The following is a 24,883-nucleotide window of genomic DNA, read 5'->3' on the forward strand; positions in this document are numbered from 1 at the left end:
CCTATAACTTGCCAGAGGCAGGGGGCTCCTCTGGAGTCAACATCTCTAGAATCCATGTCATGGCCCTGGCAGGTGCTTCTCATCTGTCGTGTGTATAATTGAAAATTTGTTCCCCTAAAAAAGAACTACATTTCCCGGGAGCCCACTGACTTCCTGTTATTATGTACTTCCTTTAGATGAACGATATTAGCAAGAAGGCAGTTAATAAATCCCTTAAAATATAACATTTGATTATTTGAGATTTAATTTTAACTTTTACATTTGTTTTAATTCCAAAGAGATTTATTTTACAATTTGTTTACATAATAGAGAAGAATGAAGTAGGAAATCAGAGAGAGGATAGGGTAAGATATCTAGCCTAAGCACTAAGTAATTTCATCTTGGCCCTCACCGGGCAGGGAGAGTTAGTTTCAACTGGCTTCAGCAAAGCCAAGGACCCAGGGAAGTCTCAAAAGGATCGGTCTTTCCTGAGGCTGGTCTCTTCAAAACAAAACAAGCAGTTAAGAGTCAGCTTTTCACTCACCACATGTCAGTCCAGTCAGCAGATTCTTTATCAGCCTCTACTCCAAGTCAAACTCCCAAGAGAGCTCCCAGGAGAACTTACTCTCACAGGAGGTTCCACTCCAAGTGAGAGTTCCAAGGCAAACTGCACTGAGGCAGTTGTCACGCCCTTTTAAAGCCACTTTCTTTTGCATCACTTCCCCTAATTTTTATGTCTACCAATCACAGTTGATGCTTTTGCTTTTAGGACTGCCCTGGGGCAGTCCGTTGATTTTGATTCATCACCCACTATTTCACACATGGGTCACAGACCTCCCACTTAATGTGTTAAATGGGGTGTTTACACCTTTGATGATTAAATCTAAACAATGGGCAGATCTCCCCACTACTATAAGTAGGATGTTTACACTTTTGGTGATTAATCTAAAAATAGGCAGGGGTTACAATTTAATCTTCACAATCATGGGAGAGTTAAGTAATTTCATTGCTATAATCAGGGGAGAGTTAAATTTAATATTCACAATTCCCCTGATGATCATTGGGAGACTAGTCTCCCCATTGATCATTTAACATAATCATTTTGTACCCTTAAAAACTTTCTAACTACAGGGGTATACAATATTGCACCTTCTAAGAGGAAACTACAATAGTTAGAGATAAGAGGGAAATAGAAAAGAGAAAAAGCAAAACCAATGTTTGCTAGGATTTATTAATGATCATTAGAAATCAAGGAATAAAGAGGATACAAAATAAAGACCATGTGCCCATGGCTGATTAGCCCATTTAAGATCCCTGCGCTTAGCTTACCACTGCCACCATGCTGGCTGCAGAGCCCAAGAAAGAGGCCCAAGAGGACTGCCCACTCGCTAATATCCTCTGTCTACAGGAAGTACGTAAGCACAGGAAGTAAGTGGGTTTCCGGGAAATGTAGTTGTTCTTTAGGGTAAGAGATTTTCAATTATACACGTGGGACTGATTTCCTCTTAACTTTCCCCAAACCCACCTCTCTGGAAGGGCCTGGGGTGTCCCCTAATGGAGGTGTGAGGGATTTCGGTGATCCTAAGATTCCCCCAGAGGTAGAACTGGAACCTTGCACTGGTGAATGACTGCTGGGCAGTCAGGAAGACTCTAGGTCAGACTCAGCCTTGGAGCCTCCCTGTGCTGGAGGGAAAAACAGGGAGGGCCTTACTCATTTGCAAGGGAGTGAAGCCAAACGGAGCCCCGAAGGGTCTCAATGGCTAAATATTGGCGCTTGCTTCTTGGAACAAGATCATTGACTGAAATCTTGGCTCCTTGAATAAAAGCCCACTGAGGCATGCAGAGGATGACCCTTGGCCCAGAGGGTCCAGGTTCGAGACCTTGTAAATTTTAGTTTTACTCCACCCTGCTTAGTCTTTAGAATTCTAGTACCCAGGAATTTATACACCCCCACTTAAGGATTAAGTGTGGAGGAGGAAGGTCCATGACTCACATGTGCTAGCAAGTGACAAATCAGAAACAACTGACTGACCCCTGGGCCGTCCAAAGCCAAGTTTAAGCCATCATTGGTACATGAAAGACACAGGCAGTGATGTAAACAACTGCCTTTATATTTCGTGTCACTTCCTGTGAGAGGAACATGGCCTTGGCACTCGACCCTGGATGAGATCGAGTGTGAGACTTCAGACTTCTTCCTTTAGAAGATCACATGGTGAGTGATAAGGCTGACTCCCCTTTCCTTGGATTTCCTGGAGGCAACAGCCTCTAGAAAGGCCCATCTCTTGGGACTCCCTTTTCCTTGGCTTTTCTGGAGAGACCCCTTGGTTGAGGCCTCTGAACTCCTGCCTAGCTCAGACCAGGCTGGAGTAGATATTCTTCCCTTTTTCCTCTCTATCTCTCATTCTTAATTTCTTCCGTCTATTGTAAATAAACCACCATAAAATTCCATTCTGACTTGAGTATTTCATTGGGATTTAGAATTTAAAATCCCTGGTGATCAACTAAAATATATATATATATATATTCAGTCCAACCATAAAATTTACCCCTTACATTGCTCCATGCTGAGAGTTGTGTTTGGGTCTAAGCTAGAAAGCTAGGAAGGGATGAGACTGGAGGCACCATGTCCCTTCTAGATCCAAGTCTATAATCCTACGTAAACAGGGCAATGAGATCAAAGATATCTGTCATGTTGAATTCCTTTTATAAAAAAAAAAACAAAAAACACAACAAAAAACAGCCTTTGCTTCTGTTTTAGAATCAATGCGGCGTATGGTTCCAAGGCAGAAAAGCAGTGAGGATTGGTCAGTGGGGGTTAGGGACCTGTCCAAGGTCACACAGCTAAGAAGTGATGTTTAATTCTAAATATTATACAGTGACTACAGAATGAAGATAAATATGCATAGTTTTGGAAGAGTTTGGGGTGGATTTTTTGGGACAGGAGGAGAAGGAAAATGAAGGCAGTTGCATAAGGATCTGCATCATTCCAACAAAGACAAGGAGTAATGGCTGGTAATGGAATAAAACCAGTGCCTTGCATCTTAAAGAAGGTACAGCAGGTCAGGCTGGTTTTAAAATTTTTAATTTTTTAACTAAAAATCCTGCTATCATACGAAGAACCCTGGGAAAAAATAGCAAGGTAACAAATTAGCTCTAGGGTCAAATCAGGAGAAATTCTCTGTTGTCAATGGGATTAAACAGAACTTCTTAAAGTGAGCTTCAGCACTCACTATTCATCCAAGTCCTCTCTTGTTTAGGGTCTTGCCCTAAACTGAATTTCTATAGTAGGTATGAATTAAAATAGAAAGCTGCCCTGTAGTCCCCCAGGGGTGAGGAATCCCCCAGAACTGCCTGGTGCCAACAAGGTCTGTCAGTTGCCCAGGGAATGGGAAGAGAAACACTGCGCGAGGGAAGGACAATTGCAGATCTGCTTTACGCCACTGTACACTTTATTAAACACTGTGCTATTACACGTGAATTCGATTCCTTCCAGTGGAAGCTGTGTAAAAAAAGATGATGCACCGTTCAAATGTTCACTGACCCTGCGTCTGACTAACCACTGTAATTCTATTGGTTCTATGATCACAATACACAATGATGGTTAATGAGAGGCAGAAGAGGAAATAGAAATTTCTTTTTCAGCAGTACACAATCTGTCTGTTTTACTTTAAAAAGAGTGCCAGCCAAGCTCAGACATGACTAGCACACACACGTGGATGTGATCAGAGAATGTACTGCATTCCATGGGATATTTATAAAAGCTACAGCTAACATTAGAAGTCATGCACTTGAGGTCACCACCACTATCTACATACAGGATGCACGGGAATTAGTCAAGCCCTAAGATTCACCACTTAGTCAAAAAGCAAACTAAGAGTGAGAAAAAATGGTTGAAATGCTTTTGGACTGCCACGGAAAAGTTGTCAACTGTAGTATCCATCCTGGAATCGTGGAGAAAAGTTCCTGGGCGTCCCATTTTCCTGAGTTTTGATCAAGTCTAGAATAGCAGAAAGCACAGCACAGTCTCTGGATTGAGTCTCTTTCCAATCCACAGGATGAGGGTTTTCAATCTTTTCTTGCAAAAGGGCATCAAGTTCTTTTCTTAGCTCCTAGGATTGGAAAATTACACATGGTCATTGAAGTGGCAGAAGGTACTCTCAAATATGAATGCAAAAAAGCAATTTCCTTCATAAACACTATTGAAAGTATCTTGTTAACTGAATATCTAAAAATTATACTCAAATATGAAGTATTTCATAAGTTGTAGGAGGAAAATTGTTAATGATTAAGAAACCATCACTAAGACACAGATTCTAATTTTTGCATTAATCTATAGCTTTGAATGAGATTAACAACACAAAAAAAATAGCATATAAATAATAAATTACTCAAACACTGACATTCCTTTTTATAACATAAGTACTACTCAGTATTATTGAGGATGAAATGTAGAACAAAATCTCCATGGTCAACTCTTCAGGAAAGAACTCATTTGGAAATTCCTGCAGTCACCTTAACAAGATGGGCAATTCTTGCTGGAGACTGGAAGACAATCCACTCATCCACAGCGATAGTCTCTTGATCTTTATCCTTCTGGATGGAAATGTCACCTCCAAAGAACAAGAGGCAGTAGGGAGACACCTCCGTGCAGTCATATAGATAGATCTGCAACAAGACCGGACAATAAGTCTATTACTGAATTCTTTGCAAAAAGAAAACAGCCCCCTTTGTTAGGTTTTTAATCTCATTGATGCATTAGTCAGACAGGCACCATAAAGCCAAAGGAAATTCAGAAGAAGTTTCCTAGAAAAGAATCTGTACTATTACATCTCCCATCAACATTGCTTTAATTCAAGTTTTTAAAACATGGTCAGTATGATTTTCTATGAACAAACTGCTCATAGATGTCAAGAATTATGTAATAGTCTGACAAAACAAATTCACACAATTTGTACACTTTGGGGAAGTCCTTATTGACACCTCATATTTAACTAATAAGTACTCTCTTTGTTCATCTGATTTCTGGAATGCAAGCTGGAAATCCACAGCATTTTGATTTAAGAGCACACAGAACTGTCTTTAAAAACACTATTAGCTCAAATTGACACTTATAATGCACACTGTCCAAGTACCAATAAGAGGGTCCATGGGGTTGGTGCTGAGGAGGGGCAGAGCCCTTTAGAGCATCTGTACAAAGATCTTCCTGCCAGAAAGTGAGCTCTCTAAACCAAATCTCCCCAGGCGAGGGTGGGCATACACAATTGGGGAAAAAAGTTTTCTAAGGTGAAAATGGCTATTCACCTCAAGTGGTATTTGGTGGGAAATTTTAAAGCGATCCTAAGTGATGGTCTAACATATACTAATATAACTTCCTCTGGGCAGGCAGAATTGGAACAATTTTCAGGTTTACTTACGCTGCTTGTTCTCATCTTCAGGTGATAGATCAGCCAGTTATAATGGAACTCGGATTCTTCCACATTGACAGATTTGGGATGAATGTTAACTGTTCCATCAGTTTTGGTGCAAACTTTAACCCTTCAAAAAAAAGGGGATAGGAGGGAGGCATTTGGAGTTAAATCTCACTTGTCAAAAAGATCCTTTCTGGGGGACTCTCTCCCTTCCCTACTTTTTAAAGACTTCCCTTCAATATCTTTGCATTTTCCCATACCCATACAGCAATGTGCCTGGCATGGAATCAGAACCTAAATGTTTTCTCTATCTGTACAGATAACCTGGGCACATTTAAGTTAACTCTTTCTAAAAACCACAAAAGCAGCTAATAGTTTCAAATAGTCCTACTAGCGATATCTCCCCTTGTAGGCACAATTATCCAAGTCCCTCATTACACTGTTAAAGCTAAATGAAGCCCACTTAAGTAACTCCAAGATTAAATGTTATTTAAAATAAATGCCTACTAAGACTACCACACAAAACAGCCAAGCTTTAATTCAAACTGAACATAATGGAGATCACTTTATGCCTCCTGGACAATAAGAACAGTATAAAAGAATAAATCTTCAGTCAGTGTCCTTTTTGACAGGAAATTCCTTTTGCAGTTCATATTTCTAGTAGAATTCAATGAAGAAATTCCCTTAAACGATAATCTAGTGAGTAGTCAACTCTCATCATGTCTATAAAAGTGCTTATTTTAGATGCATTTCCAAATTTTTCCAGTTCTCATCATCAATGCCCTTTTTATTATTTGCATAAAAATAGGAAACTTCAATATGTGTCTGTAAAAAAGAATTCTTTTTTTAATGGCAGGTGTGGGGAAGTTAGCTGCTGGGAATGAATTGCTCATTGGGGGGTGGGGGTGGTTGCTGGTGGTGTCATTGGTGTTTAGTCATATGAAGGTGGGCCTGAGTCTACTGAGGGGACTTTTTTGCCTCTGGACTTTGAGGGAGCAAGAGGCTGAGGCTGTCTGAGGCAACAAGGGGTGACTGGCAGTTAAACATTGGCAGCTGAAGGGTAAACCTTATTTAAAGAGGTCATGGGTTGTGGCTGTTTATTTATTAGTGTAGTTAGTAAATCAATTTAGGTAGAGAAGGCTAGATTAGGCCTGGTCTGGCCAGGCAGAAGAACCTATCCTTGATGACAGAGTAGGGTTTTAGAAATTTTAGGTAGTATTAGGGACTTTAGGTATATTTATAGGGTATAAGATTAGTAATCTTTCTTTCCTCTTTTCTATTTATATATATATAGTTAAATGTTAAAAGCTGCTAAAAGTTTTCTTTTCTCTGGCTTAAAGGGATAATATTAATTTATAACTACTATATTCTCATTAAAACAAATTATTAAAAGCTGTTCTAGTTTGTCAAAACCCCTATTTTAACCCTTGCATTTAATTGGTGCCCAATTGGCAGCAGGACCTTGAACCCACAACCTTCTGATCATTTTCATTACTTTTAAGTGAAACTATCCCCAAGTCAAGTTCCTAGCAATTAATTGTTATTGTTGATCCTTTATGTTAAACAGCACCATCTACTGTCAGAAAGTAGAACTGCAAAGAAAATTAACAAATAGATTAATTATGATTCTGAGTAGTATGGTTCAAGTTGTGAGGCTGTTTCTTCTTGTCTATCTAAAATGGCTTATTATCCAGCACAATATTACACAGAGGCTTTATATAGCACTGTTCCTAGCTGTACTTATACTGATAGGAGGCCTGGCATTCCACCTATTCCTCTTCAGGAAAAAACAAAATGATAATTTGTTAGTTGAACTAAAGCTCACACTGAAAAACTAGAAAATAACTCAAGTAGCCTTGAGAAGCTGGAGGAGACTTTGGGGGGATCTCAAGGCTTATATAAAAAAGCTTATGTAAAAAGCATCGAGAAAAGCTTGAGAAATCCTCAGAGTAAGAAGAGAGATTTATCTCTCAACACTCTTTTATCATTAAAGCTGACTCAGTCTCTGTCCATTTCTGTTCCACGTATTTCTGCTCATACTAAAACCACCTCAACTCCTCCTTGTCCTGTTCTAACTATATCTAAATCTACCCAAATTCCTCCCACTCAGCTTATTTCCCCGCCTACATCCATTACCTGTTCTATGGCAACTCAAATAAAAAAATTAGAGGCAGTAACCAAAAATAATTCAGTTACAGTACTATTCCCCTAAAAGAAGTGCCCACCTTTAATAAGAACGGAGATGTAATTTTACTAAGGCATCATCCACCATTCACCCCTCCCCCAAAGATATTGAGAGATTCAAGAAAAATCTCCTTTGGAGGATGAGCCACTTGTGATTATTAAAAAGCTAGAGAGCATTTTACGCACATAGGATCCTGTATGTATTGATATTGAAAATTTGCTCCATTTTTTTGACAAAGTGAAAAATAAAATTGTCACTCTTGTCAATTAGGCTTAGGGAAAGAGAGCAGTTCATTGGCCTCTGCAAGACCCAAAGTGGAAGCCCAACAATGAGCAAGATTACACAAGACTATGCCAGGCTAGAGAGACATTATTAACCATAATAAGAACTTGCTCTGATAGGCCTGGTACAAGGACAAAAATTTTTTTAAACCCTTACCTTCCGCCCTGGAGTCAATACTATGTATTGGTTCCAAGGCAGAAGAGTGGTAAGGGCTAGGCAATGGGGGTCAAGTGACTTGCCCAGGGTCACACAGCTGGGAAGTGTTTGAGGCCGGATTTGAAACTAGGACCTCCCATTTCTAGGCCTACCTCTCAATCCACTGAGCTATCCAGCTTCCCCCCATATGGACGAAATTTTAAAATCTTAAACAAAACCCCGATGAAAACCCGTCCCAAATTATGGATAGACTTATTGAGCTGGGAGGTAGATCTATAGATCTGGATCTTGCCAGAGAAAGGGATGTCAGACAAATAAGGAGACAGTTTGTGAAAAACTGTGTAAACCTCAAAATTCCTTAGACTTATAAATGTTGGAAATTTCACCATTGGGATATTTCATACTTGGAAAATTTCTTACTGATAGTCTATTGGAATGGGAACCCCATTGGCATGGGAGGTTCCTTCTCTTCCCTTCTTAAGATTACTTTAGGACAGAAACCTTTTGCTGAACAATGGAAAGGACTTTGACCTATGCTTAAGCATAGAACAGGAATTTCTTTGAGTCATGATTGATTTTAGAATTGATACAATGGAGATACTTGGAATCAATCTCCACCCTATTCAGTCCTAACAGGATTGAGTAAGGGCTGCAGCCTAGATCAAAATTTAATTATTCCAATCTCTACCCTACTCAAGTTAACAGGATTTAGAAAGGGCTGTAGCAAAGGAGCAAAGATTTAATCATTTGAAAATATGACCTTCAACAGACATGTGCAAAGCCTCTGGGCGGTCCTGGGTTAAGCTAGAGCCTCCATTGGCACAGGGAAATTGATGGACAGTGATTGGTAGATGTGAGAACTGAGGGGAGGCAACTTGGATGGTTTCCTTAAAGATCAGGGGGGTCTGAAGACTCGTGGTGGTTGAGGAGTTGATCGGAGTGGTGGCAGTGTACTCTGAGAAGCTTGCTCTGAAGGAAGCTGAAGGTGGGGGCCTCTGAGACTGTTTCTCCATTTTGGTCATGTGAGTAATAGGGACTGATCTCCTTTCTTTGCCCCAGCTATCTAAGGGCTTGGGCCTTTTGGCCCAGCCTAAATAGAAGGGGTATTTAAGCCCTATTCCTTTCTCTCCCTTTTTCTCTCTCTCTATCTCTAATTCCTTTCTTCCTCCTATTGTAATTAAACTCCATAAAAGATTGACTGCAAACTTGAGTTTTCATTTAGGAATTACATAGCTGAATTCCTTGGCGACCTTAAATTAATATATATCAGTCTTTTAAAGTGATTCTCTTGTAACAACTGTTGTAAAGTAGTCAGAGATTATTTTAAGACCAATTGTCCAAATTGGGTTAATATGGACCTTGAAGAATTGAGGAGAGTAGCACTTTATGTATTTAATGACCATGAACAGAAAGATGAGGAGAACAGTGACTCAATAGAAACATTAAGGAGAGAAATTAAAAGTTTAAAGGAGGAAATTGAAAGGGAAAAAGCAAACTGAGCAGTGGCCATAGCCTCTTTGCAAAAATACACAAATCAAACACCAATGCGTTACTTCTGTGGAAAAAGGAGTCATGTAATACTAAACTGCAGAAACTAGAACCAGGTACTCAATAACATAGTTTCGGGATAATGGGAACTCTTGGAATAACAACTTTAGAAATAATAATAACAATAGAAATGCATTTGGAAATACTATATATCCAAATAACACAAATGATAATTTACAATAATATATCCAAAATTGGGCTTGTCCATGCTATACTCAAGAGTGGGAATCCCCCTCAACAAGAGGAACCTCAAAGAAATGACCAATGACCTTTATGAAGGTCAGAGAGAGGAGTCTGGAATCAGAAAATAAACTTTTGGTTTCCCAGACACTGATATCTTAACATCAGTTATTCCAGTCCATTCTACCCTATATATTAATGAACCTTATGTAACCTTGAAAGTTAGAAATACGTAATATCATTGCCTCTTAGATACTGCTGCCTCCAGATCAGTGTTGTTGAGTAAACCAGATTCCGAATACAGTTCCTCTACAGGCTAGGCCCTTTCCCCCTGCATACACTTCATTGCTAGGGGGAGATACTTCTACTGCTTCCTATATATGGGATTTACAAATAAAATTAAGAGAACTTCAAGTATCCAGAGCTATAGTACAAGTAAGGCCTATAGACTTTCCCCTTCATGATCTAAACCCAGGAGATAAAAGTGTGTGTGTGTATATATATATATATATAAAATGAACTTCCAGAACACAGGAGCAACTCAGCTGGCCTGGCAAAGTCTGTTTCAAGTATTGTGGTTAACAATGGTTGTTAATGTGGTTAATCACTCCAACAGCTATAAAAATTGGAGAAAAGACCTCATGGATACATTGCCCCCACATAAAACAAGTACCTTTCATTGAAACTGATTGACTATATCCTGTCACATGCATTCTTCAATAAAACTACAGAGACAACTGGACACTATTTTCACTGACACTGAACACTGAAATTTTTATTTTGAGGACATTTGATTTCTCCTTGTACTTGAAGCACATGATTTTGCAAATAAAATGAGTTTAGCCAGTGGTTAAGTATATAATTTTTATTATGTTCAGATTTGTATTTTGTTTTAAATGTCTACTGGCATGTATTCTGTTTAGAAATGGTTATTATTATACTTTTATAGGACCAAAGAGAAAAGTTAAAATAAATGATAAGTGTTACAAAGTGTTATAAGTATTGGTCAACATCCGCCTCAGGGGAGATTGATTGTATGCTTTTTTATGTATTATCTGTTAAGATTTAAAATGATATCTCCAGGTTTTTTTCACAGAGTATAATTTTTGTAAATTTCAAGATTTAGGATTGTATTATTTGTAATTTGTAATTATTTGCCATTGGGAATTATATTTTGTAAAATCCAAGATTTGAAACCTTTTGAGAGTAATTTTAGGTTTTGTTAACTCCCTGAATCAAGAAAAATGAATTGTTTTAAGGAGACAAGAAACCTATACTGTATCGAAGATCTAAAGTGAACTGTGGGAAGTATTCATTGAACTGAAGGGGGTTTCATGCATTTAATGAATCTAAATTTTTATGCCAAAGGGGATTGCCCCCTAATTGGCTTTTTGTCAATGTGTCTACCTACCATTGATTTTGCTTTCTTTCTCTTTTATTTTCCTTTTCCTTATTATTATTTTAGTTTTTCTATTAGTTAGTGTAATATTATAGGCACCTTTAACTAGAAGGTTTTTTAGAAGTGTAAGTTAGATATGTTTAACTGATCCGCTGGGGAGACTACCCTCCCCAAGGAGATTGTAAGAAGGAATTCTTTAATTTTAGGGGGTCCCAGAAGACCTCTTACCATAGAGATGTGTAGGAAATAATAAGCCCACAGTGACAGGAAGTATGAACCGGGGAGTCCCTTGCTGAGCCAGCATCAGTTGCAGGCAGTCAGTTGATGACAGTTGGGGCTGGCAGTTGTAGGGAAGTTGGCAGCTGGGTGTGAGTTGATCTTTTGGGGGGTGGTTGCTGGTAGTGTGGATTGGTGTTAAGTTATATAATGGCAGGCCTGAGCTTACCGAGAGGGCAAGGGTAGAAGTTAAACACTGGTAATTGAAGGATAAACTTTATTTAAGGAGGTTGTGGGTGGTGGCTGTTTATTTATTAGTGTACATAGGTAGTTAGTGAATCAATTTAGGTAGAGTAGGTTAGATTAGGCCTGGTTGGTCCAGGCAGAAGAACCTGCCCTGAAGGCAGAGCAGTTTTTAAGAAATTTTAGGTTTATTTATAGGGTATAAGATTAGTAATATCTCTTTCCTCTTTTCCATCTTTATATATATATATGTTAAAAGCTGATAGAAGTTTTCTTTTCTCTGGCTTAAAAGGGATAATAGGAATTTACAACTCTACTATACATTCATTAAAACTTAATTTATTAAAAGCTGTATCTCTTATCTTGTCAAAACCCCTATTTTAACCCTTGCATTTCTCTGTCCACACTGAGTAGGAAAATCTCTGAACCAACTCAATGAACTTCCACCACTTTCTTTCCTATCTTTTGGTATCTCTTTCCCCCCATATTGATCTGCATAATGAACTTTCTAACATTTCAATCCGAACCATGAGTTGACACTGAAAATCAGGTAGGAACTGAGCACCACTACTTTTGCCCAGGTGTTCAATGTCTTATCAGCCACCCCTGAAAGTTAAAAATAGAACCGGGCATTAATATATTCTCTAAATGAGCTTGCCCACTCAGGACAATTCCAATGAATGGAAGAAGGAATTAATTTTGCTGTTTTGTTTTTCTTTTCCCAGAGATCCCAAAATAGTGGGCCCATAGGCAGCAAGTACAAGCACAGAAATTGTAAATGAAGCTGCCAAAGACTGAAATATGCTCTGGACAAATCAGGATGCATATGATACATGCACACACAAAAAAAATAAAAAGTTGTTAAAAATGTACACTTTGCACCTTTTCTGGAACCTTGTATGAATAGCTGTCCTTAATAAGTGCTTCTAATAAGGCAAACGGCATTTTCATCAAACAAATGAACAATTTTAATCACTTGCACCAAAAGAGCAGGAAGAAAATAATAACTAATGGCAGTTCCAAGGAGCATGAATTTGTTTTCAGAAGTCGGCATAGCTTTTTTTTTTTAAACTCTAACCTTTCGCCATAGTATCAATTCTAAAAAAGAAGAGTGGTAGAGGCTAGGATAAGGGCTAAGTGACTTGCCTCCATGGTCACACAGCTAGGAAGTATTTGAACCCATATCCTCCCAACTCCAAGCCTGGCACTCTAACTGCTAGCTGCCTCCAACATAATTTTCACATTCTTTAGTTTATTATAGAAGACCTGCATTCTCTGTGAAATAGGTGATATCCCTGAGTAATATAGATAAGACAAAGTCAGAAAAAAAATAAAGCACTATGAGAAAAGTGAGACTGGTATCATACAATTTAAATGAGTCTACCAACCACGGCATAATGAAGGGGGAGGTGGGGGGGAGGAAGGGTGTGGCAAAGAAGAAAGGCCATAATCTTAAAATACTCACATTTTCCTTTTTTTACTAAAACTTGGCCGGATTTTAGCAACTTTGGGATATAAGCCAGCACAGATAACAGCTTTAATTATCTTTTCATTATCTGCAATAAACAAACAATAGAGACAAATGATATAGGTGGAAATATTGCTTAGCTATTTATTAGGCTTTGTCTTCATACTTACCTGAATTAATATTGGATTTGGGATCTTTGGGGTTCTTGCTGCTCACAAATCCAGCTGCAAGAAGGTGCTCAGCAAACTGTCCCTTCATGTTGTGCAGCATCTACACAAGCAAGGAATACAAGGTGCAGAGTGACTTTCATGTACACAGTGAGGAATCAATTAAAGGCAGTGCCGGTGGAGATTCAAACAGGGTCTATTGTGTAGCAAGGAAGGTAAAAGTAGCAAGAGTATGATTGACAGGCCTAGATTCCGAGAGCCACGGGGTCCGGATTCTATAAGCTGTTGAAAGGAGAAGGTTTCCAACTATCAGTCTGGAGCTGAAAGTGAAGTCTCTAAGGTGAAGATCTGATCTCTCCTGAACTCTCCTGGACAGCTTGCAAGCAACCTCATTGAATACCACCAAACACGGGTGAGAGGAAATTCTCCATACACTCCAGTGGACAGAGTGGAAACTTGGAGGAACCTCTCTTTCCTGGGACATTTGAGGACTCAGCTGGATTCCTGTACCTCACCCACCAAGGAATCTCTATGTGTGAGAAATCTGGTTCCCTGTTGGATGTACCCTTAAGAAACTTAGGTATTTAGTTTAGGGTAGTTAATGGGTTTAATAACTGGGTTAAGAGTCAGTGCAAAAAAACCTTTCCCCTTATCCTCCCTTACCTTTCCTTTCTTTGTTAATGAATTCAATTGTATTTATATGTGATTCTTCCCTTATGTATACCCTTCCTTTCCCCCTTTCCTAAAAATCATAACAGTTTGGCAGTTAGCTAGGTTAAGAAATCTTAGGAATATAGATTTAATATAGAAAAAGTTATGAGAGCCAAGAGTCAGTTAGGCTGGAAGATTCCATCTAGTACTCAGCAAGTGGAACATTCCACAGTGGGGCCCAGCAGAACTCTGAGACTCTAACTGAGCTGAAATGTTGCTTCCTCTGCAATAAGATAAGTCATTTTGTAAAGGAAGACAAATGAATAGATATGGAGAATTTAATAGGCAAAATAATTGGAACAACAATAATAACTAGAATAATAATAACTACTCGAGAAGAAATAATGGAAATGCGTGCCAAAATGACTGCTGTCAGGAACCTCAAGCACCAGATCTGAGCACAATGCAAGACTGAGTTAAGTCTGGAGCAAGGCCTAAATATAAGTCAGGTGTTTAAAGGTGATCAGGGCAAAGGGGCATGTTCCTTATGAAAGTTTACCCAGTGTTCTTCTGTAATTAAATCAAAGGATAATTAATTGACAGTAAATGAAAATGAATGTAATGGTAATAAGATTAATGAAGATATAAATTAATTGATTGAATCAAAGGATAATGTAATTAGTAATAATTGGAGGGAAAAAGAAAATTTTAATGTAAAATTAGTAGAAAATTCTAATGAATGTAAAATAAGGGAAAATAGTGAAGAATGTAAACTGGATAATGATAACACTAACATAACATTAACACTGACGTAATACTAGCAAAACATAACACAGCAAAAAATAACATAACAATACATAAACACAAATCCATAAACATGGTTAGGTTACATTGATTCACTATGTGAATGAGTGAAACAATGTATAGCTAGGGTATTAAAATGTTATAATTAGTTACTAATAAAAAATAGTTACTTAGTTTAGTATAGGAATATATGCAGACAGGAGAATTTTGAAATTAAGGATTTAATTAGAATAGAATTTAAGATAAATAAGATAAGGTAAGATACTGAATTACACTACAAAAATACATTACAATATATAACATATATTACATAATACAAATGACATATAACATCACATATCAAACAAAATTGTAAATATATATGTAAATAGGACGTATAATAGAACTGCAAAATTAATTGTATTATAAGGCATGTATATATGTATAGCATGTATGTATTATATATATGTAAAATTTCTATACATAGATCATTTATGTTCAAGTTTATCTATTGTTACATGTATTTTGCCTAAGTGAGTTTAATGTTTTGGTTTAATTTCTTTGTAAAACTCATGTAATATTGTGTTTATTGTAATTTTCAATTTTTTTCTAAGTTTGCTGTTATGCATTACAATAGTAGTAGAATGTTCTGTATTAGTTGATAAGAGTAGTATTTATGAGTTTAATATTTGCATGAATGTTGTGTTTACCTTTTGCTTTTTATGTTATTCGATTGTTGTGTTTTGCATATGTTTGATGTGTTTGTAATTTGTAAATGTTCATCTTTTCATTTCGTTTTTTTCCTTTCCTGGATTAAATCTCTAGAATAGGATAGTATTAGATAGGTTAAGATAGTTGAGTGAAGGTTGTTTGTTATTTTGGGTAGATATTTTTAGTTGAAGTAATAAGTAGGTAAATTAGTGCACAAATGCCAAAATAGTGTTTTCAATACGATTTAGGCTTTGTGCAAAGGGGGACTGTAGCAAGGGAGGGTAAAAGTAGCAAGAGTATGATTAACAGGCCTGGATTCCAAGAGACACAGGGTCAGGATTCTAAGCTGTTGAAAGGAGCAAGTTTCCAACTGTCAGCCTGGAGCTGAAAGTGAAGCTTGTAAGGTGAAGATCTGATCTCTCCTGAACTCTCCTGGACAGCTTGCAAGCAACCTCATCAAACAAGGGTGAGAGGAAATTCTCCATACACTCTGGTGGACAGAGTGGAAACTTGGAGAAACCTTTCTTTTCTGGCACATTTGAGGACTCAGCTGGATTCCTGTACCTCACCCACCAAAGACTCTCTGTGTGTGAGAAATCTGGTTCCCTGTTGGATGTACCCTTAGGAAACTTAGGTATTTAATTTAGGGTAGTTAGATAATGGGTATACTAAATGGGATGAGTCAGATGCAAAAATTCCTTTCCCTTCTTTTTAATAAATTCCATTTTATTTATATATGATTCTTCCCTTATATATATCCTTCCTTTCCCCCTTTCCTAAAAATCATAACAATTGGCACAAAATAGGGACTCAACAAAGGTTTGCCGAGTGTCTGATGCTTAGGAAAGGCCAAACCAGCTAGGCCAGCGGTCACAGAAAGATGTCTTTCTTTCCTAGCTGTGGTTCATTGAGGTTTCCATCCCTGACCTCTTTGAAGTTATAGACTGATGCTTCCTGGGATGCTCTGAAACCCACCCCTGATTTCTGCTTCACCTCAAAAGCAATCTGAGCTGATAGGACCAGCTTTGTTAGTCCTGTCTCCAAGCCACAAAAACTACAACCTGGGGCTTAAAGCTAAGGATTCTCCTTATCTTGTTTCTAGGAGGGGAGTAGGAGGAAGGTCCTGGGTCTCTTCATTCTAAGCTGGAATGCTAATATCCTACTGAATCCAGCCATCAATGGTAGTCCTTCTGTGATGGTGTTCTTTCTAAATACCCTTAATTCACTGATTCAAATACTTATGAACATACTTGGTATTGAGGAGATAGATATAATTTCAACACAATGTAGTTCCTGTCCTCAGAGAACTTGGGTCTAAGTACTAAATGACCCACATCAAGCCCCTCTAGAGAAATCACACATAACTGCCTGAGGAACACCAAGTGCTGTGATGAGAAGCAGAAGAACTTGTGATGAGCCTTAAGGACAATGTAGATGAATGAGCAGTGATGTGGGAGGTGAGATTTGGGGTAGGAGGCAGCAGGGGCAAAGGCACAGACTCTAAGGGTAAAATAAGGACAAAAGGGTCAGTTACAGACCTTTAGGGATATCTTTGGTCTTGCCTGATCACCAATTCCTCTCAATTCTTAGGAACCAACTGAGAAACCGTCTCTTAGGCTTTGATCGGCTCATCCCTAAGCTAGGGTGGTTTGTGTATGAGAAAAATCTTGCTACAGAGAAGTTTAGTGGCAGGATTGCCTGCTTTATAAAACGCTACTCTACCAAAACATCAATTTATAAAATGATGACATGATGGACATTTGAAAAGGCTTGTTCCTGGGGGCAGCTAGGTAGCTCAGTGGATTGAGAGCCAGACCTAGAGACAGGAGGTCCTGGGTTCAAATCTGGCCTCAGTCACTTCCCAGCTGTGTGACCCTGGGCAAGTCACTTAACCCCCATTGCCTAGGCCTCTTCTGCCCAAGATAAGGGTTTATTAAAAAAAAAGAAAAAGAAAAAGCTTGTTCCTTCTACCAAGGGAGCTCTGTAAGACTCTAAGATGTCATGACTAAATGCTGTAGTTAGAACACCGATTTACACTCTTCTTTCTGGTAACACAAACAAGCCCAGACTTCCTAGTGCACATCTAAGGCTAAAAGATGAAAGAGGCATTGATACCTGAAGTGTGTTTGAGGAGAGGAAATACTCCCAACAATAGTCCTTTTCAAACCGGAAACCACGTCTCCTTGCCTCTTCCCATCCCTTAGCAGCAGGGAAAAAAAAAGGCAGAGAGTGAGGAAGAGAGATGGTGTAAATTCAAAGAGCAACAAATGTTTACTTACTACTTACAGATAGTCTAAGTTACTCACAGAAACAATATGAAACATAGAATTATCTAACTGAACATATGGATTATTCAATGTGGGTACCATACTTCAACAAATGAATGGCTCTTCTGCAATCAATAAGACAGACTCAACTGAGTGTTAACTGGTCAAACCCAGTTTCAAATCTTAAAGAGTTGTTCCATTAGGCTTTTGGGTTGAAAAGGCATTACTTTCAAGACTTACAGCCTTCTCAGATAATGGGACTATAAAGTATGGATTTTAAAATAAGAGACCTTTTCCAATGCCTCATTTTACAAAGAAATCAAGGGTTTACTTAATTGGAGAGGGTTTGTAAATGATGGTTTGAAACTCTGGGCCAGCTCTGCTTGGCCCCTTCACAACCAAGTTTCTACTGCCTAAGATAATCACTGGCTGCCCCCACAGGCTTTGGCAACTGATCCTCTGCAGCAACTCAAGGACCTTACCTCAAAAGCGTTCACAACTGTCAAGTGGTCACTCTTCGTGTTCTTAGACAATTCCTTTCTTCTTGCATCTGCTACTTTTTCTTTGCCCTAAAAACCAGAAAGAGAAATAGAAGTGGAAGTTGCTTCTTCAGATCCTTCCAGCAGAAGGCTTGCATAAAGTACTGTTTTCCAGACCCTGCTGCTCCTAATGAACACAAACATTAACTTCCTTATGATTGAGTGCACATTTTGGATGAAAGCTCTCTCTTACCAATGGAATGACAAAGGGATCTTTGAAGCTGAGACTCGCAGCAATGGTGAGCACTGGATCTAAACAGCAGAAAAGGGCCCCAAAGAGAATCATTTTTCCAATATGTGGCTCAACTGGCAATCGTGCCAAATGGACTCCAAGGGGGGTCAATTCCTCTTGCTTATCCAAAGCATTCTGTAAAAAAAAAATTAATTAAAAAAAAAGAAAAGAAACTTTAGGGTAATCATTATATGTTAAACTATTCCGCATTTACATATACACATATTTCTGGAGGTGATCAAATTATTCCTCAATGTAGGTACTGATTTTTTGATTTTAAAAAAACTGTTTTGGATATTACCACTCAATAAATAAAAAAAAATATTGATTTCTGCCTTGAAATCAATATTTAAATGTCAATACTAAGGCAGAAAGAGTTTAAAAAAAAAAAGGGCATTGGCTTGAACAATGCCTTAATTCCAAAAGGCCCCTACTCTGGGGCTTATTAAAAGCTTGGAAGAATCAGAGGTACACAATTACATAAGCACTTTAACATGTGCTTATGGATGAAAGCTCTCTCTTGGTCCTCACCTGGCCCATCCATGGGAACCTGAGTGTGACAATTGACCTAAAATGATATCTAATCAGGAAGAACTAGAACAATCAGCCAAGTGCATTTGAAATAGCAAGAATTGAGAGAGAATGATAATGTGAAGAGGCTCTGGAATTTTCTATTAATCTTTTAAAAGATGATTTATTGAAGAACTTCACATTGTATTGACATGAAAAATTATCAACTGTTGAACATAATTACTTTTCAGACATGCAAGAGATGTAGAATTTGAACCCCAAACCCTGAAATTAAGCAATTTTTACATATCAGTGTCTACCAACACATATGTGAGTTAAGATTACTAAATGAATCAAATGTTCCTATTAAAGATAGAAATGAAAGCTAGAAAATGGTATTAAGCACCAAGCTTACCAGTTCCATTAGGTGATTTATAGACAATAAAACAGCATCATGAGATGGTGGATCCATTAACCTGCTTAGGAAGTAAGCAATTCCACCCAGTCTTAAAATCTAGAGGAAAAAAATGAATTATTACGTGTTAATGTAATATTATTGTTAATAATTAAGTGTAAGTAGCTACTAAAATTAAACCAGATTTTCAAGAATCTATATATCTTGGAAAATTCAGGAAACAATTAATATTCCATGAAGGCAAATGAAGTACTATCTTATACAAATACTTGAGAATGACATTATGGTACAAAAATAATGTGTAAGTACTCAGTAAAGGTGCTGAAAATAAGAACTAATGGATACTCAGGAAAAATATGACATATTCTATTAAAGGCAGTTTAGTAAACATTTATGAATTGGCTTCATCAAACTACAATGATGTGCCCAAGGAAAGGTTTTCATTTGCATGCATCTGGTGCTATATTTAAAATTTTATATATATTTAGAAAAAGGACAAGTTAGGATCTTCCTTCATATTTCAGAACAAAAATAACTACCCTTCAAGAAAAAAAAAATTAATGTAAGATATTTACCTTTATCTGTAAACAAAGTTCTTCTAATGGTGTTCTCAAAATTTCTGGTAATTGATAGTCATCTAGAAGGCTGGCTCGAAGACCATTATACAGATGATAGCAGTGACCTGGTTGAACTCTAAAAAATGAATTTGAAAAAAGAAGCTGTATAACAATAGTTTCTTAGCAATGGGCTGTAAGATTTATTTGACTTAAAATATTTAAAGTGGAAAAGACAACTATTCCAAAGAAACACTTAAAATAAGTCGTGAGAGCTCTTTAGATCTAGCAGACCCCATTCTACTCACCACAATATCCTCCTAGGCCACTGTAAAAATAATAGGCAAAAAATAAACTATTTATTGAAAATATAAGGATTAAAAGGATTTCTAACTCTTAAGAGATTCTAACTCCACCCAAATAAAACTCCTTGGTTCTGCAAGGAATTGCTTCTTCTGTTTCCACAGGCTACACTGATCCTTCCTGATCTGACTAACCCATATTTTCATTATTCTACTACAATAAACTAAACAGTTTTATCCTTCTAATTCTTAACTTTGTCTCCAAGTTATAAAATAACAAAGGCTATCTGGTTGAGCCTCAGCAAGAACCAAGTTAGGATTCTGAGCCTTAGTAGTTTCAGTGTCCAAATGAAAGACCAGGTCTTTCTTTGGTCTTTTCAGATATAAAAACAATTTATGTAATAGCAATAGACAGTCACTAGGTGTTTTCCAAGTTCGAAAAAGAAAATTACTTAAGCTCCTTCAGATTTTTCCCTCCTTTCCTTCTACCTCAGACAGTAAAGAGAGAGAGAAAAGATGTCATTTACTCCCACCACTCCGAGAGTAGGTATCAGCCATACACAGAAAACTGCCACAGAAAAACTGGTACCCCACCCCCACACCTGTCAACATTTGAAACTGACACTCTGTCTCAGCTCTGCTTGAAACTCCAATTCTTTCTCAAGACAGCTTTTCCACTTCTTATCTCTAAACTAATATAAGACCTAATTTTTAATATCCTTATACCACGAAAGACCCGAGCCCTAGTCAATGCCTCACCTCCACTTTTCCACATCTTGCTAGAAAAAACACACCATCCAAATGCCCTATCTGCTTACCATCTATTTAGATACCTCTTCCCTAGCCACCATTCCCTCTGCTCTCATTCTAAACATAGAAGAGTCTTGAAGATTTAGGACAATGCCTAGCATTTTGGAAGTAATATCAAGGGGGAAAAGATGCAAACTTGATATCTTCATGGATGATCCTGGCAATTAATAATTGAAAATGAAAGACAAGTTTATAAGTACTCTAAAAAGATGGAAAGCATTATGTGAATACCTAAAGAAAACAAGTGATATAATTTCCAGGACATTAAGTTTATTATCATGCTGACATAAAGTATTATTAGAAGTACTGGTATTGAGAAGATGGGTTTCTGAGGTATCATACAGTTTGCAGTCGGAGATCACTTACTGTAAAATCAATCAAATTAACATCAGTCGATCTCTTTCTGACTTAATTTTGGGCCCACTCACTTTGATTTTGGTGAAGAAAAACAAGTGACTCAATGACAGGATGCCCATATAATGGTATTTTCTAATCTAAGCAATATTCTTTTGCAGGTGTCATCTGGCTATGAATTCTGCATCACCACCTTCTCATAAGAATTTAAGAGACAAACAACCCAAAAAGGTAATTGATGGAAAACCTTTAGGGTGAGCATTAACAGACTAATTACTAGTTAGTAAGCTAACTATGGTCCATGTGCAAGAAATGTTGTAAAGGATATCATTGAGGACATAGATGGCTAGAAATGAAGGGGACTAGTCATGTAATGAGAATCACAGTAACAGAGATTCCAAGCAGACCCATTGAGTGCTACAGATAAAAGGAAAAAAAGGAAGCCTTCTAACAGGCAACATATATTCTATTGGTGATTTATAGAAAAAACAAGATAAGAATTATACAGGTTGAGAAATCATAAAGGAAGGATAATCAACTTTGGTGGAAAGGGAACCTACACAAATGAAATCACAGATCCCTCAAAATAAATTATTATTAGTAAGGAGAACTGCAATAGAAAAGTCCCCTTCCCTCCCCCAACTGGAAAATGATGTCTTTAATCAAAGGGAAAATTTCAAATAATTATAATTAAAACTATTTTCCCACGAGAAAACTCCAATAAGTTACAAGGAAATTGAAAGGTCACCATTCAAGGTTAAAAATTCAAATAATTTATTGATTGTCAATAATCTGATAACAAATTCTGCCAACAAAACACTAAAATGACAGCAAAAGGGCTCACAATCAGCCTAACTTACCTCCCAGCTCGTCCTTTCCTTTGCTTGGCATTTGCTTTACTAACCCATTCTGCTGCCATTGTACTGATGTTATTTTGGGTGTCAAAATGAGTTTCTTTTATTTTTCCACCATCAATCACATGAACAACATCATCTATGGTGATACTGTTTGGATAGGAAAGTAGAAAACACTAAAATCAGGCAATCCATTCTTTATGCGGGATCCCCAATGGTGTCATATTTTAATATCAATTTCAACAAGATAGTGTTTGAGTGACTTCAATAGTATAAGTACTTCTGAGTGAGAAATAATAGCAAATACTACCCCATATTAGATAAAGGGGATGTATTAGACTCCCATAGCACCTTTTAAGAAAAAGTGTTTGTTTTTTTCTTTAAAAGATCTAGATGGAAATCATACCCAATTTTCAAAAAATGTGGGGGAAAATAGATTAAAATGCAGCCAAACATTTTAAGGTATTTCACAATTTAGTCATGCAACAAAGTAAATTTGGAACAACTTTACCTAGTTTCTGCAATGTTCGTAGCAATGACTATTTTCCGAACACCAGGAGGAGTTCTTTTAAATACCTATAAGAATACATTCATCAAAACTCCAAAAAGGACTTATTTTAAAACACAGTATTTTTACAATCAGGCTACTTTTCACTATCATGAGAGTAAAAAATTTTTGTATTATGTCTATGTTCAATATTTTCAGATGTATTGCTTAAAGTGGCCACAGAAATTTTTTAATAATTCTACAAATTCTCAATGATATTATAAAAGGAAAGGTGCCCTTGGGCTGGGCTGAGGTCACCCAAAGGGACAGGCCTAGCACACAGGCCTCTAGGCTCCCAGCCCAGTGCTCTTTCTACTAACCAACAGTGCCTCTTTATGTGGTAAGTAAAAGAAATATAAGAAATGATAGGGACTTTTCTTAGCACACACCGAGAGCCTAAGAAGTACTTTCCTGAACATGGCAAAATATCTCCTAATTCCATGGAGTTTTGTACTGTCACTCCACTCAAATTATTTCTCTTTCGTTCAGATGTGACCTCTAACATGACAGTTTCCAGGATTCCCCCTTCCCAGATGTACTAGCTTTGTCAGCTGTCAGCAATATGACTTTAGAGATATCACTCCACTTTTTGAGGTCTGTTTCCATCTCTATCAATGGGAGCTATACCAGATGATCTTCTTATCTGTCTGTCTATCTGTCTACCATTGATAGCGACAATAAATATATTTATATATACACAGATATCTAGATTATCTCTCTATATTTTAATCAACAAGCATTTATTAAGTGTTTACTATCTATCTGGCCTGGGCTAAGTGATGAGGATACAAAACAAAGGGAAAAACAACAAGCTGTCTAGAAAGTAAATGCCAACTTTTATTGTAAAACGGAAAACAAGTCCCATCTACGTGATGGGACATTTAAATCTGGCAGAGCCCCAAGGATCCCATCCACAAAATATTTCTCATTCTCCAATGAGATCCTTCTAACCAGTCCTAATGCTTATTTATGCCTGTGACAGGCAAGAGGTGAACTTGTTAGGAAATGGGTCTGTGCCTGGCCAAGGGGAGAAATGTTTTGCTATTTCTCAGAAAAGTTAAATGCACTGAGGGGATGTACCTCATCTTGTAAGTACACTGTAACTATCCATCAAGATGAGGATACAGTTTCTAGATGTACTGTATTCACTGCAACTAGACATCCCTGTATCCAACTAGAGACAATTTAGCCACACTTCAGTAATAAATCAAGATGGCCCCAAATTCCCTACTCAAAGTCAATAATGTTTATTTACCAAGCTTACGGCTATTGTGGCATTTCATAAAATTGAGAACTTGATACATTAAGATGCAATATTTTTCTCTCTCCAGTCTATGGAACTCAAATCATATATTAGTGAGACTTGTAAGTCTTACACTTGTCTTTATTAAAAATCCCTTAAATCTAATCTTAACAATAAATCAGCTGGCCTCTCCAAGATAGATTCTTAAGAGTTATTCCTAGAATGTGTGACACCCTGACCAATTCATAAAAATTAAAGTTGTGAAAACAAAATATGAAGTCAGATGGCCTGACAAACTCTATGTAATCCATGATATATTACTAGTGAAATGGGTGGCCAATAAAGAAATGTGACAACATACCTGTGTCTGGTTAACAGTAGGCATCAATGAATGCAAAGGGATTATAATGAACCTATCTGAAAATTAAAGAGTAAAATGATACATTAGGAAAAATATTCCTACAGAAGTTTGATTTGACACTTTTCAAAAGTAGTGCTACTGATTGCTTTATGTAATGGTCTTGGCTTACACCCTTTTCCCACCCATAAGGTTCAGAAACTAAGTGAATAATCACTACATTCCACTTTTGGGGAATAATGTAACATATAAAAAAACATTTCTACTGTTTAAGCTCCTCAAATTTTATGCCAACAATGGGCTATCCAACTTTTAAAGACAACACTTGCTGTACAAAAATTTACATATATCTAAATGACAAAATGAATATTTTTCTGTAACTGAATACAAAGTTACAAAATACAAAATACAAAAAAAAATACAAAAAACAAGAATACAAAATCTATATTTAAATAACCTAAGTGAAATTTTGAATTAAAAAATATATATAACATTTTAAGATTTGAATTTTCTTATATAATA

At 37.2% G+C, this 24,883-nt stretch overlaps 1 protein-coding gene across 2 annotated transcripts in view; it reads right to left on the reverse strand.

The window, feature by feature from the left end:
- Positions 1-3,410: 3,410 nt before the first annotated feature.
- Positions 3,411-24,883, reverse strand: part of DHX36 (DEAH-box helicase 36) — a 50,844-nt gene continuing 29,371 nt past the window's right edge. For both annotated transcript variants that reach the window (XM_007502346.3, XM_007502347.3), the window contains exons 13-25: positions 24,365-24,420; positions 22,725-22,789; positions 22,220-22,363; positions 19,915-20,032; positions 19,340-19,438; positions 18,376-18,549; positions 18,126-18,212; positions 17,492-17,575; positions 13,235-13,334; positions 13,062-13,152; positions 5,394-5,514; positions 4,492-4,644; positions 3,411-4,088 (exon numbers count right to left, since the gene is read on the reverse strand). In XM_007502346.3, coding sequence (XP_007502408.2) covers positions 3,903-4,088; positions 4,492-4,644; positions 5,394-5,514; positions 13,062-13,152; positions 13,235-13,334; positions 17,492-17,575; positions 18,126-18,212; positions 18,376-18,549; positions 19,340-19,438; positions 19,915-20,032; positions 22,220-22,363; positions 22,725-22,789; positions 24,365-24,420 — 1,478 coding nt within the window. In that variant the 3' untranslated portion in view covers positions 3,411-3,902. The remainder of the gene's footprint in view (positions 4,089-4,491; positions 4,645-5,393; positions 5,515-13,061; positions 13,153-13,234; positions 13,335-17,491; positions 17,576-18,125; positions 18,213-18,375; positions 18,550-19,339; positions 19,439-19,914; positions 20,033-22,219; positions 22,364-22,724; positions 22,790-24,364; positions 24,421-24,883) is intronic.

This window comes from Monodelphis domestica, chromosome 8, assembly GCF_027887165.1.
Source record: "Monodelphis domestica isolate mMonDom1 chromosome 8, mMonDom1.pri, whole genome shotgun sequence".
In the NCBI taxonomy this organism is placed as follows: Eukaryota; Metazoa; Chordata; class Mammalia; order Didelphimorphia; family Didelphidae; genus Monodelphis; species Monodelphis domestica.